Below are 14,592 nucleotides of genomic sequence, written 5' to 3'. Positions count from 1 at the left end.
ACATGCTACTGTTTATGATTCAGTGTGTATTTTACAAAGGTTAGACATGCAAAGCTACGCTTGTAGTCTCAATAAGGAAGCTAAGTGTCCTTCAGCAGAGGCTGATATTGCAAATTCTATTTTAAATAAAGTATAAATTTTCATATGTGCAGCTTTGATTAAAATACGCTGAGCTGTGTTTATTGTGTTAACTTCACCTGGGTGTCTTTTTGGTGAAATTGTAAATTACATTACTGGCCGACAGCCTAACATGTTATCTCAACTATAGATTATAGACTATAGCTGATGAAGTCCGGCTAGGTCTGCTTGTGTTAGTCTTGTCCTGTTCAGAGCCTAAATAAAAGTCACTGTTTATTCTTGCATTGACATGAGATGACATATCAGTGAAATGTTAGGCCTAGCAGCAACATTGTAAGCCTTACATGTGTTGTGTGAAGTGACCAACCTCTAGTAAGAGAGTGTGAGAAGTCAGCTATGCAGCTGTTTGCTCACTTCAAATGAATGGCCATACTTTCTCAGACATGTCCTGCTTTCCAGGAACTTCTGTTGGGTAAACTTAGTTCTGGGTGACAGTGATAACAAAGACATTGGACAAATTCAAGAAGAAAGAGTGTGAGCGAGCATATTGTTGCTGAAAATCAGAAAGACCATGAGACAGGAGGCAACTTGTTAAATCAATAAGTACATATACCATTTGATTCGGTTAACATCTCCACAGCTGATCCTCTGACCCTTCTTGCGAGCCGCCACCTCCTCCTTCTAATAAATCCAAAGGGGGCCGTGTGTGGAGCTGACCCCCCAGTGAAAGTGCCATGGAGCAACTCCAGATGTGAACATCCTCCCTATCTTTCTTTCTCCTCTCTCTCTCCCACACTATTTTCTCTCCCACTTCCACCACCAGCCACCCCCCACCCCTTCCCCTCCCCCCCCATGCAGCTATGAGTTTTCCATTTCCTTTTTTGGTGAAAAAATCTCAATTGGAGGCAGGGAGGAGGACATTTCACCCATGCCGACAGGAGAGTGTATCTGGCGGTCTGTGTATGTGTGCTTCATCAAGGCGATGAAACCGTCGACTCAGCATAAACAATAGTGCATATATATCTATACACACATTCAAGCACACACACATATACAGATGTTACTCTCTCTCTCTCTGTCTCTCTTGCACACACACACACACACACACAGACACACACACAAATATATTAAACCTACGGATACACACAAACACTTTTTTTTGTCTCTTTTATTACATACGCATGGATTCTCTTTCAACCACATTCTCACAGTCGCACACTTTCATAGCCTTCCCCCTCTGCGCGCTCACACATACAGATCTTTCCTAGAAAGACTTTTTAAACACACCAGAAGGGTTTTCTCTGGCTTAGACAGTCCACAGAAAGCTATGATCTCATAAACCAGTAATGCATATTTCACTATAACCGCAAATACACATAGAATATAAAACTGCCCAGCAAAGATCTGTCAGTGTACATTTATTTAATAGGACTTCACAAACAAAGCTAAACATGTAGCATCAGTTATATCAATTATCATCTTTTTGTTCTTTTACAGTAAATTCATACTGTCACAGCCTCAGTGGCATATTTTCATCATCATCATCTTAAAATGTATTTGCCAACTCTGACTCACCAGCATCAAAGCTGAAATATTGAAATATAGGTATTTTTATTTTTACATGTTATGAACTGACAATGAAAGAACAAAATACTAAGTGTTAACAGCAACAAATCAGGCAAATCATGGCAGATGACAACATGCATACAATACACAACAATATTGCATTTAAGTTTGGCTTGGGTTATAAATGTTGGTTCTTTGAGCCACGGCGATAGAAAGATTAATTACAACAAATAAAAAAGACAGAAATAAGAAGAAACTTTATGTAAAAATAAATGTCATTGCAAAGTTCAACAAAAGCAGATACGTGACAGTGAACTGTGTGCCATTTTTGTGAAATTGTGTTTTTATGTGCACATAACATGGTAGCAGATGGAGAATGGAGAATATTTTAAACAAAGTGCATATGACTTTATTGATCATAACTACCATAAAATGACAACCTCACTGAAAGCATAATTAGCAAAGTAAATATGTTCTTCTTGTTTTTACTTTCAGAAATATTTTCATTAAAATGCTTAAAACTGCAGTTATAAGAGCATTAACAGTACCTCCACCATACTTTTAAACACAGACTGTAAGGTTTACATATTATATTGTACCAGTGTTCTGGGTCTTCTCTTTTAAGTCAGAACTCTTCTGGAAGTGGCATCTTTTTTGTATAAAATATGAAGAGCAAGTGACTAGCATTTGACATTTTTTTGGTTCAATAGTACATAACACAAAAGTCATGTTATTCTTAAGGCACTCATACACTATCACAAAATCATTAACTTTCCGATTAAAGAGGAAATCTTTGTGGTGGTTCATTCAAACAATGCAGCATCAAAACATTTTGCGCGCTAGCTCCTGGATGAAAATCAGACCCAAACAGGGACCACGAGGAACTGATCTCTTTATATAAAAACAACCTGAGAGGCAGCATTTGTTAGCCTGTGTTACCTTCCTTGGCAATGACTTGGGTGTCTTGAAATGCTGTGACGGAGGGTAAAAGGTAAGTCAAGGGAAGGGTGAGGATGTGGTAAATGACTCTATAGGTTGCTGTTGCAGTCGCGGCATAAGATCCTCTCACCATCAGGGAAAAAGCCAGCGCCCACCAGTGAAACTGAGCACTGGGAGCAGGTGAAGCATGGCTGATGCCACTGGCGATCCTCAAATGAGATGTACTTTCCTCCTCCAAAACCTAAGACAAGAGGAGCAATGAGACAGATATTAAACTGAAGTTGCAAATCATGCTTGCTTCAAAACGTAACAACTCACAAAAACAACTTTGTCCAATACATATTGACTTTGAGATCCCTGAAAACTTGGCTTATTCATGATATTCATGCAGTGCTTGAAAAAATTGCACACGGCTGCTTGAGAGCCACCCAAGCTTCTCTTCTTCCTCATCTCTCTCCGCTGACAGAGATTAGCAGGCAGGCAAGAACGGAAAAAGGTGAGTGTCGCTTAGTGCCCAGAGAACCTGATATAGAGAGTGCGGAGGAGAGTACCGGCAGCATGGGAGAAGTCCCGGTACGCAAGAAAATGTCCCGGTACGCCAAAGAGAAAAATGTCGAGGTGCCGGTACTGTGCACTGGTGCGTTCCGGCCCACTTCAAGCACTGTATTTATTAAATAATCACACATCTAAGTTAAAAACATATTTATGTATTATTTACTTTTTATTATTTTATTATTTACTTTATATTATCAAAAACTAAGTTAATCTGCTTCATCAGAGCTGTTTAGTTGTGGTTTGATCAGACTTGATTGGCATTAACCAAACAACCCAGCAACTAGATCAGATTTGGATTCAAATCCTGCTAAGTCCTGATTGGCGCACAGAAGAATTTGACACCACATTTACTCCTGTGATTTACTTAAATCTAGAGGAGTTTGAGAGAATTCAACCAGGTGGCTTACAATGTAAAATGCAGAAATTGGCTGCTGATCTTGAGTCAATTTTATTTATACTATTTTTGGTATTTCTTAACCCTAACCCAATATCAACAGTAACACCTGGAGTAGCATAATCAGTATTATCATGTAGAACATTGTGATGTAATCTTGCCTGTGATTGGTTTGCTGCAGGCCTCACACTTCTTGGCGTAAAGGCTGCCAAAGCACTTGAGGCAGTAAGGGTTTTCGTCTCGGGAGGTGAAGTGTTGACCCGCCAGCTGTGTCTTACAGCTGGTGCACACAAAACACTCCTTATGCCACGGCTCGTCCCGATAGGTCACACCACCTTTAGCCAGGGTCTGAAAAAGAGACAGGTCAAAGGTTATGTCAAGATTATTTTAATTCACTTCTAAAATATATTCTTATGCACGCTCATGCAGACCTGGGATAAATCCCACTTATGTCTCGCATGCATTTGCATTTTTTTTTTTGACTAAGTACCATGCGAGGGTCAGTGGGAATTTAACTAAGAATTCTGCTAGTTAATTAATAACGTTACTGACCTTTTTACAGCGTGTGCAGCGTGGAGCGAACTTGTCCTCATAGCAGGACACACAGTAGTGTTCATTCTTGTCCGGGATGAAGGACTTCGAGCCAATTGGCTGTTCGCAGCTGTGACAGAGGAAACAGCCCTCATGCCATGTAGCTCCTGCATACTCCAACTTCCTCGTACCTAGCAGGGAGAAAGAGAGATGACAGGAGGCACAGATAGAGAAAGAAGGATGGAAAGAATGATAGAGAGCTGAGGAGACTTCATAATCTTGGACAATGTTGTTCTGTAGAATGAATCTTTTAACATCTTCTGGTGGTAATTTTATTGACCTATGAAATAATACACATTAATTGCATGAAGTCATATAAAGCTCATTTTGTTTCACTAAGATTTATTTTATTTTAAATCATAATACCACAGGCCCCACACTTCTTTCCTACTGCTGGAAACTGGCGGCAGGCCTTACAGAATGGGATAATGTCCTTTTCCCCTCTGTGTCCCCAACCAATCCATCTTCTATTCCTTAGCTGTTGAGTTTGTTATTATATTGCTGGGTTTATTCTATGGTGACGCAGTGGTTTTGCGTGGGGCAGACTTTTTTGTACTGGTGTTCTCTAGTCAAAAACTACACAAATCCCATGCTAAACCACTCCAGGTTATAAGCTTACATGAAATACAATGGCTCACCGAGGACAATATTAGCAGTTAGGTATGTCTGTTTGACAAATAGAATAAAATACATATATCCAATTTTTGAAGGTAATTTCACAAGCATGCCAACAAGCTTAACGGTGTGGTATACAATTCTGGAGAAATCCAACACCATGACAAATATCATGATATAGAGCGAACAACAACACAGCAACCAGCTCCACACAGCGATACTCACAACTCTCCTGCTACTATAGGTAGCATCACAACAACAGCATATTTTAGGGAACTAGAAAGTAAGCTCAATGTCCGTGGTGAAGTAATGTAATGTTACCCGACACACAAATCATGGCTTCAATGACTGGAATAGTGTTGTGTGGCTTGGTTTGAGCCACTTTATATGTTTCCAATTTACACACTAGATTTTTTCTGTCCACACAGAGAACAGACAGCTAGCGGGCCAGGAGGTATTTGCTAAATTTGACAAAAATGCGAGTACTGGACTAGAATCGCATTTAAAGAGAATTAATTGGTGTAATATACAGTAAGATGCAAACCAATTTAAGTCCTTACACTGAAATACCTCTACTACACCGGGAAACAAACCCTACAGTACCATTTACTTGGTATAGTGGTATACTTGGTATAACGTTTCTTCTCTCCTTTTTTCACCAACAGAAACCATGTTAGCCAAGCATCTACTTGTTAAACAAAGATTAGTGTGTTTGTGTCTGTATTTGAGGATGTACAATATTTGTGTATGATGGAAAGGAGATATGGCTTGTTAGTTATTTTATTTAAGGAGAGGTAACACTATTTAGAATTCCAATCAAAGTACATCTGAAATTTTGATGATACAGAGATCTTCAAGAGCTTGCAGTATTGTATACTATTAAAACCCAGGAGTTTCCTAGAATTTCCTCTGATTACTCTGTAGCCTATAACAATTTTTCTTCTCAAGGTTTGAGCATAACATGTAACTTGTAATACAAATGTGTGATCTTCCTTAAAATCAAGATTGCCTACAGTAGAAATAAAGGGAAATGTCTTATTCTTCCTGGAATTATTTGCTCCTTTATGAGGGTTGTGTAAACTGCTACAGGGGTGCTGGAAGAACTGACTTGCTTATCTCTCTATATCAGTCTGCTGGCAGCCCACCAGCCCTAGGGATCTGGCTTACAGACAAGTCAAGCAGACTGGCAATTACTCTGTCACATTCAGCCTTGGCTGCTGCTCAATCGAGGACCCCCTCACCTTTGTATCTTTCTCGTCTCCCTCTTTTTCAAAAACCTTTTTATATCTGCTTGATCTGCTACTTTATACTAATCATTTGTCCCGGCTTCCTGGAGTTTGCCATGTCATCATTTTCCAAAGTAATTTGCCTATCTATCTTGAAATTTGAATTTGTGTACTACATGGAAAGTAAAATGTGGTACAGTGAAACTAATGCTTAGTGGCTGAGTGAAGTACTATAATATATGGCACTGTCAAATGCGTTATGTGCAAGATATTTCACAAGTCACTCCCTCTTTTGTTTTATTTCATTTTAATCAACTCTCTCTTCCTGGATTTTAAGCTGAGCTAGTTCATGGTTCAGAAAGGTGAGAGCCAGGCCAGAATCCTACTTCTCTAACCTCTACCGCAAGACTATAGTTGGAGTCATTTAGAGAGCACAAAGTAAGTCTTAAATCTCAACATCCAAATCTCGCTAGGCCCAAATGCCTTGCACATTTACCTGGCATGACGATTTTGTCACAGGCTACACACTTGGAGGAGAACTCATTACAGTAGCAGTCATTGCAGAGCAATGCATCATCCTGGCTGGTGAAAGGCTCATCTGCCAACGAGCGATCACAACGGAAACAGCGGAAGCAGTGCTCATGATAATGTCGGTCCTCGTAAAAGAGCTCCTTGAATCAAGAGGAGACAACAAGGAATTGGAATTTCATAAATACATCACAAAAATTGAAAAACCTTAATTATTAGGAGTCTCTTCCTAATTTATTTCCATGTTTAGACTTACAGTTTTAGTTACAGTTGCAGTTTCAGAATTGCAATAACCTAAAGGAGGCAAATTAGGAAAAGACTGCAAGACTAAACAGCAACAAAGACTTCTGGTTACAACAGGAGCAGAGAGGAGAGTTGGATTGGGTCAAACTGCCCCGTGTAATGTCTGCATAGGCAGTAACGAGTATGTGGTTACTCTGTGTACATGTACATACTGTACCTTGTGTGTGTACGGTTTAAAACAGGTCTCACAAGGATGTTGAATTGAGTGTCTTGAGGGCACTGAGCCATGAAAATGCTGGCATTATTTATCGTCCACTGCATGTTGATAACTCATTTGCCTTCTTAGCTAAGCAAACTACTAAGCACCATGGCATGCCCCATTCTGTAACTCCACTAAGTACGTAAGCACGTGTCATCTTCAAATGATCCACTTCTTGTTGGTGTTTTCCATTAAGGAAAGATTAAATTTTAATTGTGGGCAAGAGGGAGACATTCTCTCATGCTGCATTTTTACAATCTTAGACAAAATTAGCCCGTTGGCTTATGTGGACTTAGCGGAAATTGCCTGTATAATTGCATGTTAAATTAGCCTTTACTATGTCTTTCCACACATAATATAGGACATGCCTCATTTGACATGAATTATGCATCATTAACATGACATAACTTCTGTTTTAGCTATCCAAGGCAATGTCAAAACATGGTAAAAAAAATAGCTTAAATCTTATTAGCGTAGATGTTTGCTGTGCTTTATTTTTGCCAAATCTGTTAATATGTGGCTCACAGTGTAGAAAGACTAAGGTGGGGTTCATTCCAGTGCATGTATTACAGACAATACATTTTACCAGAAATATTTAGGTTGTGTTTTTTTTTCTTTTACTCAAATCTAAAAATTATTTTGCAATTGAAATTCTGTATGTACTGCTCATGTTGTGCAGCAGATAGATGATTGCATATCTGATCATATCAGAATAGATGCTTTACCCTTGCGTCATGGCCAATCAGCTCTTTGCACTCATCACACGTGTTTGAGAACAGGCTGTCGTAACAGGGGATGCAGTAGGGACTGTCATCTGACTGGATGTACTTGCGGCCATACAAAGACTCCTTGCAGTTGTCACAGTCAAAACGGTCAGCCATTGTAATTTTCTGTAAGCCTGGAACACAGAAGGGACACACTTGGGTCAGCAACATTTGAAAAAAATAACAACTAACAACAAATCCAAAAGAGATGAGAACAAGATGTGACAGACAACAGAGGGCTAAGCCAATAGGGGAGGAGAAGAAAAGGAGGGAGAAGGTTAAGGAATGATTCTGTCACCTTTTCCGGTACAGCAGTTCTTTGCCAATATTTGTGCTGTTAAGACTTCGGCTTGTACCAACGATGAAGCTGAGCTCAAACTAAACAAGTAGTGCAAGTGGGAGCAAGTGGAAAAAGAAAGAGAGACGGAGAAAAAGAGTGAGAGAGAGCAACAAGAGAGGCAGGACAAAATGCCTATTAACTTTTATTGCAGTGTGATGAAAGTGTGGTTGAGGCAGAGGGTGGGGACAAGAGGGGAGCTGTCACTTTGCTTTCTCTCAGTAACTACCAAACTTGTTCCTGTCGCTGTCAACTGCATAAAATCTGCAACCTAAAGATTAAAGCCCCAATGCAAACTGAGCAATCTCTCTCTTGACTAAGTGGGAACAAAATAGTGTCCCCTTGCATGTGAAGCTCACACATCACACACCTGCAAATATTTATGAGGCATTAATCTATTTGTGAGCAGAGCGTGGACTACCAACAACCCCATGAAGAGAGGGGTCTGTGAGAGTTTGTGTGTCAAAAGCATCAACGCTTGAAGCTGTTTGAACATGACTACCTAACAAGCATCTTCCCTTCAGCATCAACACGCATATACAGATACAGGGGTATACTGTACATGATTTTCACTGTGCAATAGGCCCCTTAATAATGACTGAGCACACAACAAAGTGACAGAATAACACTGTGAGAGCATTATGGCAACAATATCAGGTTGCCAAAACATTACGGCATGGCTGGAGGAAAGCCCAGTGATAAGTGATACAGCTCCCTCTGGCAGAGTGCACTGCTGGCTATTCATTCCCACCACCCAGTAATAATAATCACCTCTGCTATGATAATCAGTCAAACTTCAAACTGGCCATGTGCTGCCTGTCTTACACCCACACACACATGCACAAAATCCCCCTATGCAAGTGCACAAACAGCATATACACAGAACACATAGAGGGCATGCAAACACACACACAAACACACACTCACACACTAAAACACAGGGTGACAGAAAAAGGAACAAAGACTAAAAGCCAAATCACACAAGATCCATCATCAAAGAAAACATTTGTCCCAGACTCTCATGTTTCATCTGTCGCAGCCCTTTGCCAGACAAACGCTCTTTATGAGTCAGGGTGATAAAGTCAAGATCCAACAGACCTCACCTGCTCACGGTCCTCATATTTAACCCAGTGACAGGCTTTTTGCTAACACAACACCACTTCCCCAAATTGGAGAGAAACTCTCAGCCCCCTTTGATGATCTTAAGATACACATTAGAAAGTGTAAATGCTCGACAGCCCTGCAGCCATGTGTATACACTGGCTGACACCAATGGACTGCCATATCTTGCTATCTCTTGACTGAATGGATATATCTTTAGTATCTGATGTCTCATAATATAGCATCCATCTGGAGTTCATGGCAAAATATCAGAATAAGCAGCTGTGGTTGGCCTGTGTAACGTACTGCAAGGTGCTGAACTTGCAAGTCTTTTGTTGCAAGTTTTAACATCAATTTCTGTACATTTGACACACCATCCGTCAGAAAATTTCAGCGACGTTGTCATCAGCCCACATAACCACAAGGTCAAGATTAGATCAGCAGAGTATAGAGCTGAAAATGAGCACTGTGACCTTAATGTTATCTGCAGTGCCAGGTAGGTATGTGCTGCCTTTGCTTGCCAGGTAAGAGAGCGAGACGAGGCATGATTCACAAAGCCAGAAAGTCAAGCTATGACGTCTGATGTCAGCTTTCATTTCCAAAGCAAATCAGGCAGCTGTTTATCACCCTCCCCAAATATGTATCATCCACATATCCACGTACTAAAAGGCTGTGGAAAGTACTTTTTCAGATAGGTAGCGATTTATACAGTATGTTATGTACCTGAGATGGAGATGGAGGGTGTTCCTGGTTGCATTGTTCTGTTTTTAGTGTTTTTATACTGTAGTCTTCAGAGAGGTGTGTTTTTGAGCAAGAATAACTTGTTTGCCAGAAATCAGGTTAAGATTGAGAAACAGAGAACTCGCTAAAGCACAGATGGGATCATTACACACAATTGTAAAGATTCCAAAGCCTGATACATAAATATGTATTACTATAGAAATCAGCATATGGGTTTGTTTTGACCTCCAGGTTTTGAGTGTTTCCATTTCAGAGAGATTCACTTTGAGTATCAGTGTTTGAGTTGCCAAACACTGAAATGAACTCCTGATGGCACAGGCTCTCACAGAGAGGGGCATGACGTCAGTGTACTGACCCTTTTTGTGTTATGGAGGAAGACGTGATTGTAGAAATTGCTGACCCAAAACCAACTATCCCGAATTGAAGAGAAGAGAAGAGAAGAGAAAAGAAGAGAAGAGAAGAGAAGGATCTGGGTCACAATGGACTCCAGGCCACAGGCCATTTCTCACAGGGCTTTGTATCTACTACTGTATATGCCAACTTCCCGGCAAAGTCGATCTCCTTCATGTCCAGGACCCAGTGACTAAGAACCCCACTCTGGGTTAATAACATTCCCAAATACCAGATCTGTGACTGAATGTAGCCCCCTGGGAAAAGTGTGGGCTTCAAGGAAATCACTGACTCCACACAGCACAATGGTCCAGAAATATTGTTATTGCAGCACAAAGTAGGGATCTCTGTTTAATATAGGCAAAAGTGGATTCCATTCTCTATAATGATCCAGAAGTAGTTCATTGGAGAGAGACTAAAATATATATTAAATGCAGCTATATGGGTCTATATGAATGACTACAGAAATGTCACTATCTGGTTTTCTTAACCTGTGCGAGGCTATAGTCGGATGGATGAAGGACATTACAATGACATTCTGATTGGTCAGTCGATTAGTCTGTCAAAAACAAGGTATTGCCAAAACAGATGGATATATTTGCTGTGAATATTGTTGATAAAACAATCTCACAATCTCAACTCAAGGTCCATTTACTGGCTTGTTCTGATGCAGGTGAAGTTTGCTCAGATGTCATGGAACTGGCAAAGTAAGCTCATACTCCCCTGAAGACAAACCCTATGATTTCTGGACATTCTGTGCTTACACCAACGTCAAGCCAAAATTAAGCACAGGTGAGCATATAATCTATAATGCTACAAAAATGTCTCGGCACATGTTCCCAAGTCTCATTTAAATTTAATGACAGAATGGCCTTTCCCGAAGGACAACATTTTTAACCCCACCACAAAGGCTTAATGAGTCTAAAATCGTCAGTGTGTTGTTCATTCCTTACTTTGACTTTATACCATGGCCACTGAAAATATTCAATTCTGAATGGCAGGAAAATGTATTACCTTTTAGTAACCGAAAGCCAATGAAATACATGTTTCATTGCAGATCTAAATGAATATGCCAATATTAAACTGTACGTAAAGACAGCAACAGTTAGTCAAGCTAAAGAGCTTGGTGCAAAGGATTAGCTCCAACAATTAAGCCAAACCATTACCAGCTCCAACATTGAAGTCATGTACATATGAAGGCCTCAGTAATTATCATTCATTAATATAATATACTTTATTATTAATTGGGCCATTCTGTATAATGAGTACTTTTACTTTTTATACTTTAAGTATATTTTGATGCTAATGCTATTTTTGTACTTGTATTTTTAATGCATGACATTTATTTATAACAAAGTATTTCTACACTGTGGTACTACTATATTTGATTAAGTAAAAGATCTGAATACTTCTCCACTGCTTACTTAATAGTGTGGGTTGTGATGAACCTTGAATCTTCCCGGGGCGGCAAACAGGCATTTAGACTTTTCATTTGTTTTCACACATGCATCTATAAGATAGCAGAGGAATGCCAAGGCTACATTCTACTAGTCATCACAACCCTCCCTGATTGGCACAAGATGGGCGAAGTTCAGGGCCAGCTGTGAGACACCACAGACCAACCGACCAATGCAATCAAGCAGACTATATGCTGTTGCCGGGCAACATAGTCATGGTTGGTTACTGAAGGACTAGCAGACCCAGTCCAGTCCAGTCCCACAGGCAGGCCTGTTAATCCCCAGCCCAAACTTTGCTTACGCTCTGGTTGATTCCAAATGAACAGTCAGCACAGCCTGCTGAGAACAAGAGTGCCAGTTCTCCCCCTTCCCCCTGTGCATTAGAAGAATCTGCTTGTAAAATATCTGTTTTACTAGGGCTAGACAAAGCACTTGACATCATGTTACATCAACAGAGGAAGGGTATCATCTTGACCGCAGAGGGCAGATGACAGATGGCTGTGTAATGCACAGGCAAAATGACAACATAACAACAAAATGTCTTCTTCTCCAATGTCTCTCACTGCCATTAAGTTCTACCTTACACTAGAGGATAAGAAAACAATTACACCCATGTATATGGTCTAAAATGTACAGAAAATGTTCATGAGGCTTGTGTGTGTGTGTGTGTGTGTGTGTGTGTGAGAATCAGTGCTGCTTAAGGCGGGCTAATAATTAAAATATGGCCACAGGACAAGAGCACACTGCAGTGAAATCACACCGAGTATATAATTATATACATTAGTCAGCGGGTGTTCAGTACTTAACAGTATACGTGTACGGACCACGACGCATCATGTACAGTATAAATACAAAGCAGCAGTGTAAATATTCATGGTGCACTCATACATACATCTTGCTCAATGGCTTAAAGAAAATTATTCCTGAGATCATGGATTACTTCTGTTTTGAGTTTTCATACTTTCATCCTTAATACACCTACTTAAATCAATTATTCAAATATGTTTGTACAAAACATATTCTGCAAATTGAATCTTAATCTCAGTTTAATCTCTACTGGACATACTACGTATATACAGTACCTTAAATCTTCATTTGTTATATAACTGATCTTCAAGCAACAGCTCCATATACAGTAAATTACTTTGTCCCCAGAAGGTAAACAGAAAACATGAAATCTAACTCTAGGTTAAAGTAGTAAGTAAACTATTTCCATGGCATGCAAGGATGATTTTATATTGTTTTCAGTTTTGTAATATATGCTTCAATGAAATGAAGCCCTAAGGATTTTCCATGAGTCTATGAAGTTAATGTCAGCTGTCGTTTTTGTCATTCAACAGCTTAGTCTGTTTTTTCTCCTTTATAACAAAAATTATGATGTTGCAGGGGCAATGTGGGAATGCCATATCTCCTACATTAAAACAAAACTTTGTGAGGAAGTACAATTGTATCCACCCTGATAAGACATCATGACCATTGGTGGAAATAAGATCAGTCTGACAATTTTAAAAACGGTTTAGTTTATTGCCAAGTGGGAAACTGTACAGAAGTTGCAGCTATTATGTCGTATGAGATCTGCAGGCAATACAATTAAGAAACCCTTCAATACCAGTGCAACTGCTCTATTTGTTAGGTCTGGGTTTATAGGTCCATTGTGACTGGTGTGCTTTTATGTCCAAGTGGACACTTTAACAAGTGTGGATTTTACTGTGCGTAGTAAGGTCTTATTTACTTTAACAAAGTAGCGGCTATGAAAGCCACTTAGTCACCTTTAACTGTCTGATCTTTTGGCAGCAAATAGTCTCAGACATTAGAGGAAGGAGTGTGTTGTTGAACAGGTCCCCTTAAAGTACACATAGTTCCCTTTTACACAGGTCCCAGAGAGAGTGATGAAGGAATGGAGGAGAAATTAAACAGTGGGACAAGAAAAAGAAGAAAGAAAAAAATTTGCAGAAAGTCACATTTAGAGGCAAATGAACACTGGAGCAGGAACTTAAACATATGACAAGTCTTAAATCAAATTAGAGGAAATGTGAAATGGCTGCATTTGGATAAACACATACCATCACATAGCCCTCTGTCTGTTGCATGGACATCTTCCAAACACAGTAAGGCTCTTGGCTGGATATGAGATAGAGAAAAAGTACAGCACTGGACACTTAAGTATATCATTTGAGGGCCTGGTTGAGCATATCAAAAATAAAGCACAATGTCAAAAGAACACTTCAGAAAAGTTAATTTGTGTCTCAGTCCAGTGGCCACTTGAAAGAAGCCTGATGGAGATGTCGTCTGATCTTATTTATTCCAGCGCCTTATGACCGTTGAAGACTTTCCATTTGGTGACTAATGCAAAAAGGCATGAATTGCACAAGAACTTTTTAATGGTTCAGAACTTATGTTTATGACACAACGTCAGATGGATTACGTTTGTGTTTTTCTTTAAGGGACTAAAAACCGAGGTCAGGTCCTTTAAGAGAAGCTTGCAGATCCACATATTCTGTGAGCCTAGTCACTCCACACAAGCTAAATTACATCAACATGACTAAAAGTGGTCAGAACCATTAAGGTTACAATAAAACAACGCAAGAGTTGGACAAATATATTTGGACATATATTTTTTGTGTAACTGTCAAATGTTTGGAGTGTTGCTCCTGCTGGCTTTCAAATAAATGTGCAGTAATCTAAAGGACACACAGAGGCAATGAATCTTATCACAGGAAGAGGAGGAAATTGCTCATGAAGGAGAGATAATGCTGCAGCCCCATTCATAAACAGATGTGCTTTTTTAAACAAGCTTACGAGTACTGG

The 14,592-nt window shown here is 39.7% G+C and overlaps 1 protein-coding gene across 2 annotated transcripts in view; it reads right to left on the bottom strand.

The window, feature by feature from the left end:
• Positions 1–1,483: 1,483 nt before the first annotated feature.
• The window catches only part of fhl3a (four and a half LIM domains 3a), a 28,324-nt gene continuing 15,215 nt past the window's right edge, over positions 1,484–14,592 (bottom strand). The window contains exons 1-6 of one of the 2 annotated variants that reach the window (XM_046045694.1): positions 8,057–8,080; positions 7,720–7,892; positions 6,461–6,635; positions 4,085–4,254; positions 3,694–3,880; positions 1,484–2,824 (exon numbers count right to left, since the gene is read on the bottom strand). In XM_046045694.1, the coding sequence (XP_045901650.1) occupies positions 2,673–2,824; positions 3,694–3,880; positions 4,085–4,254; positions 6,461–6,635; positions 7,720–7,875 (840 nt within the window). In that variant the 5' untranslated portion in view covers positions 7,876–7,892; positions 8,057–8,080 and the 3' untranslated portion in view covers positions 1,484–2,672. Of the gene's footprint in view, positions 2,825–3,693; positions 3,881–4,084; positions 4,255–6,460; positions 6,636–7,719; positions 7,893–8,056; positions 8,081–14,592 lie in introns of those variants that run through there. The other variant, XM_046045693.1, reaches the window with a different exon arrangement.

Source organism: Micropterus dolomieu, linkage group LG03 (genome assembly GCF_021292245.1).
Source record: "Micropterus dolomieu isolate WLL.071019.BEF.003 ecotype Adirondacks linkage group LG03, ASM2129224v1, whole genome shotgun sequence".
Lineage (NCBI taxonomy): Eukaryota > Metazoa > Chordata > Actinopteri > Centrarchiformes > Centrarchidae > Micropterus > Micropterus dolomieu.
This window is presented reverse-complemented; position numbering and strand designations above follow the sequence as displayed.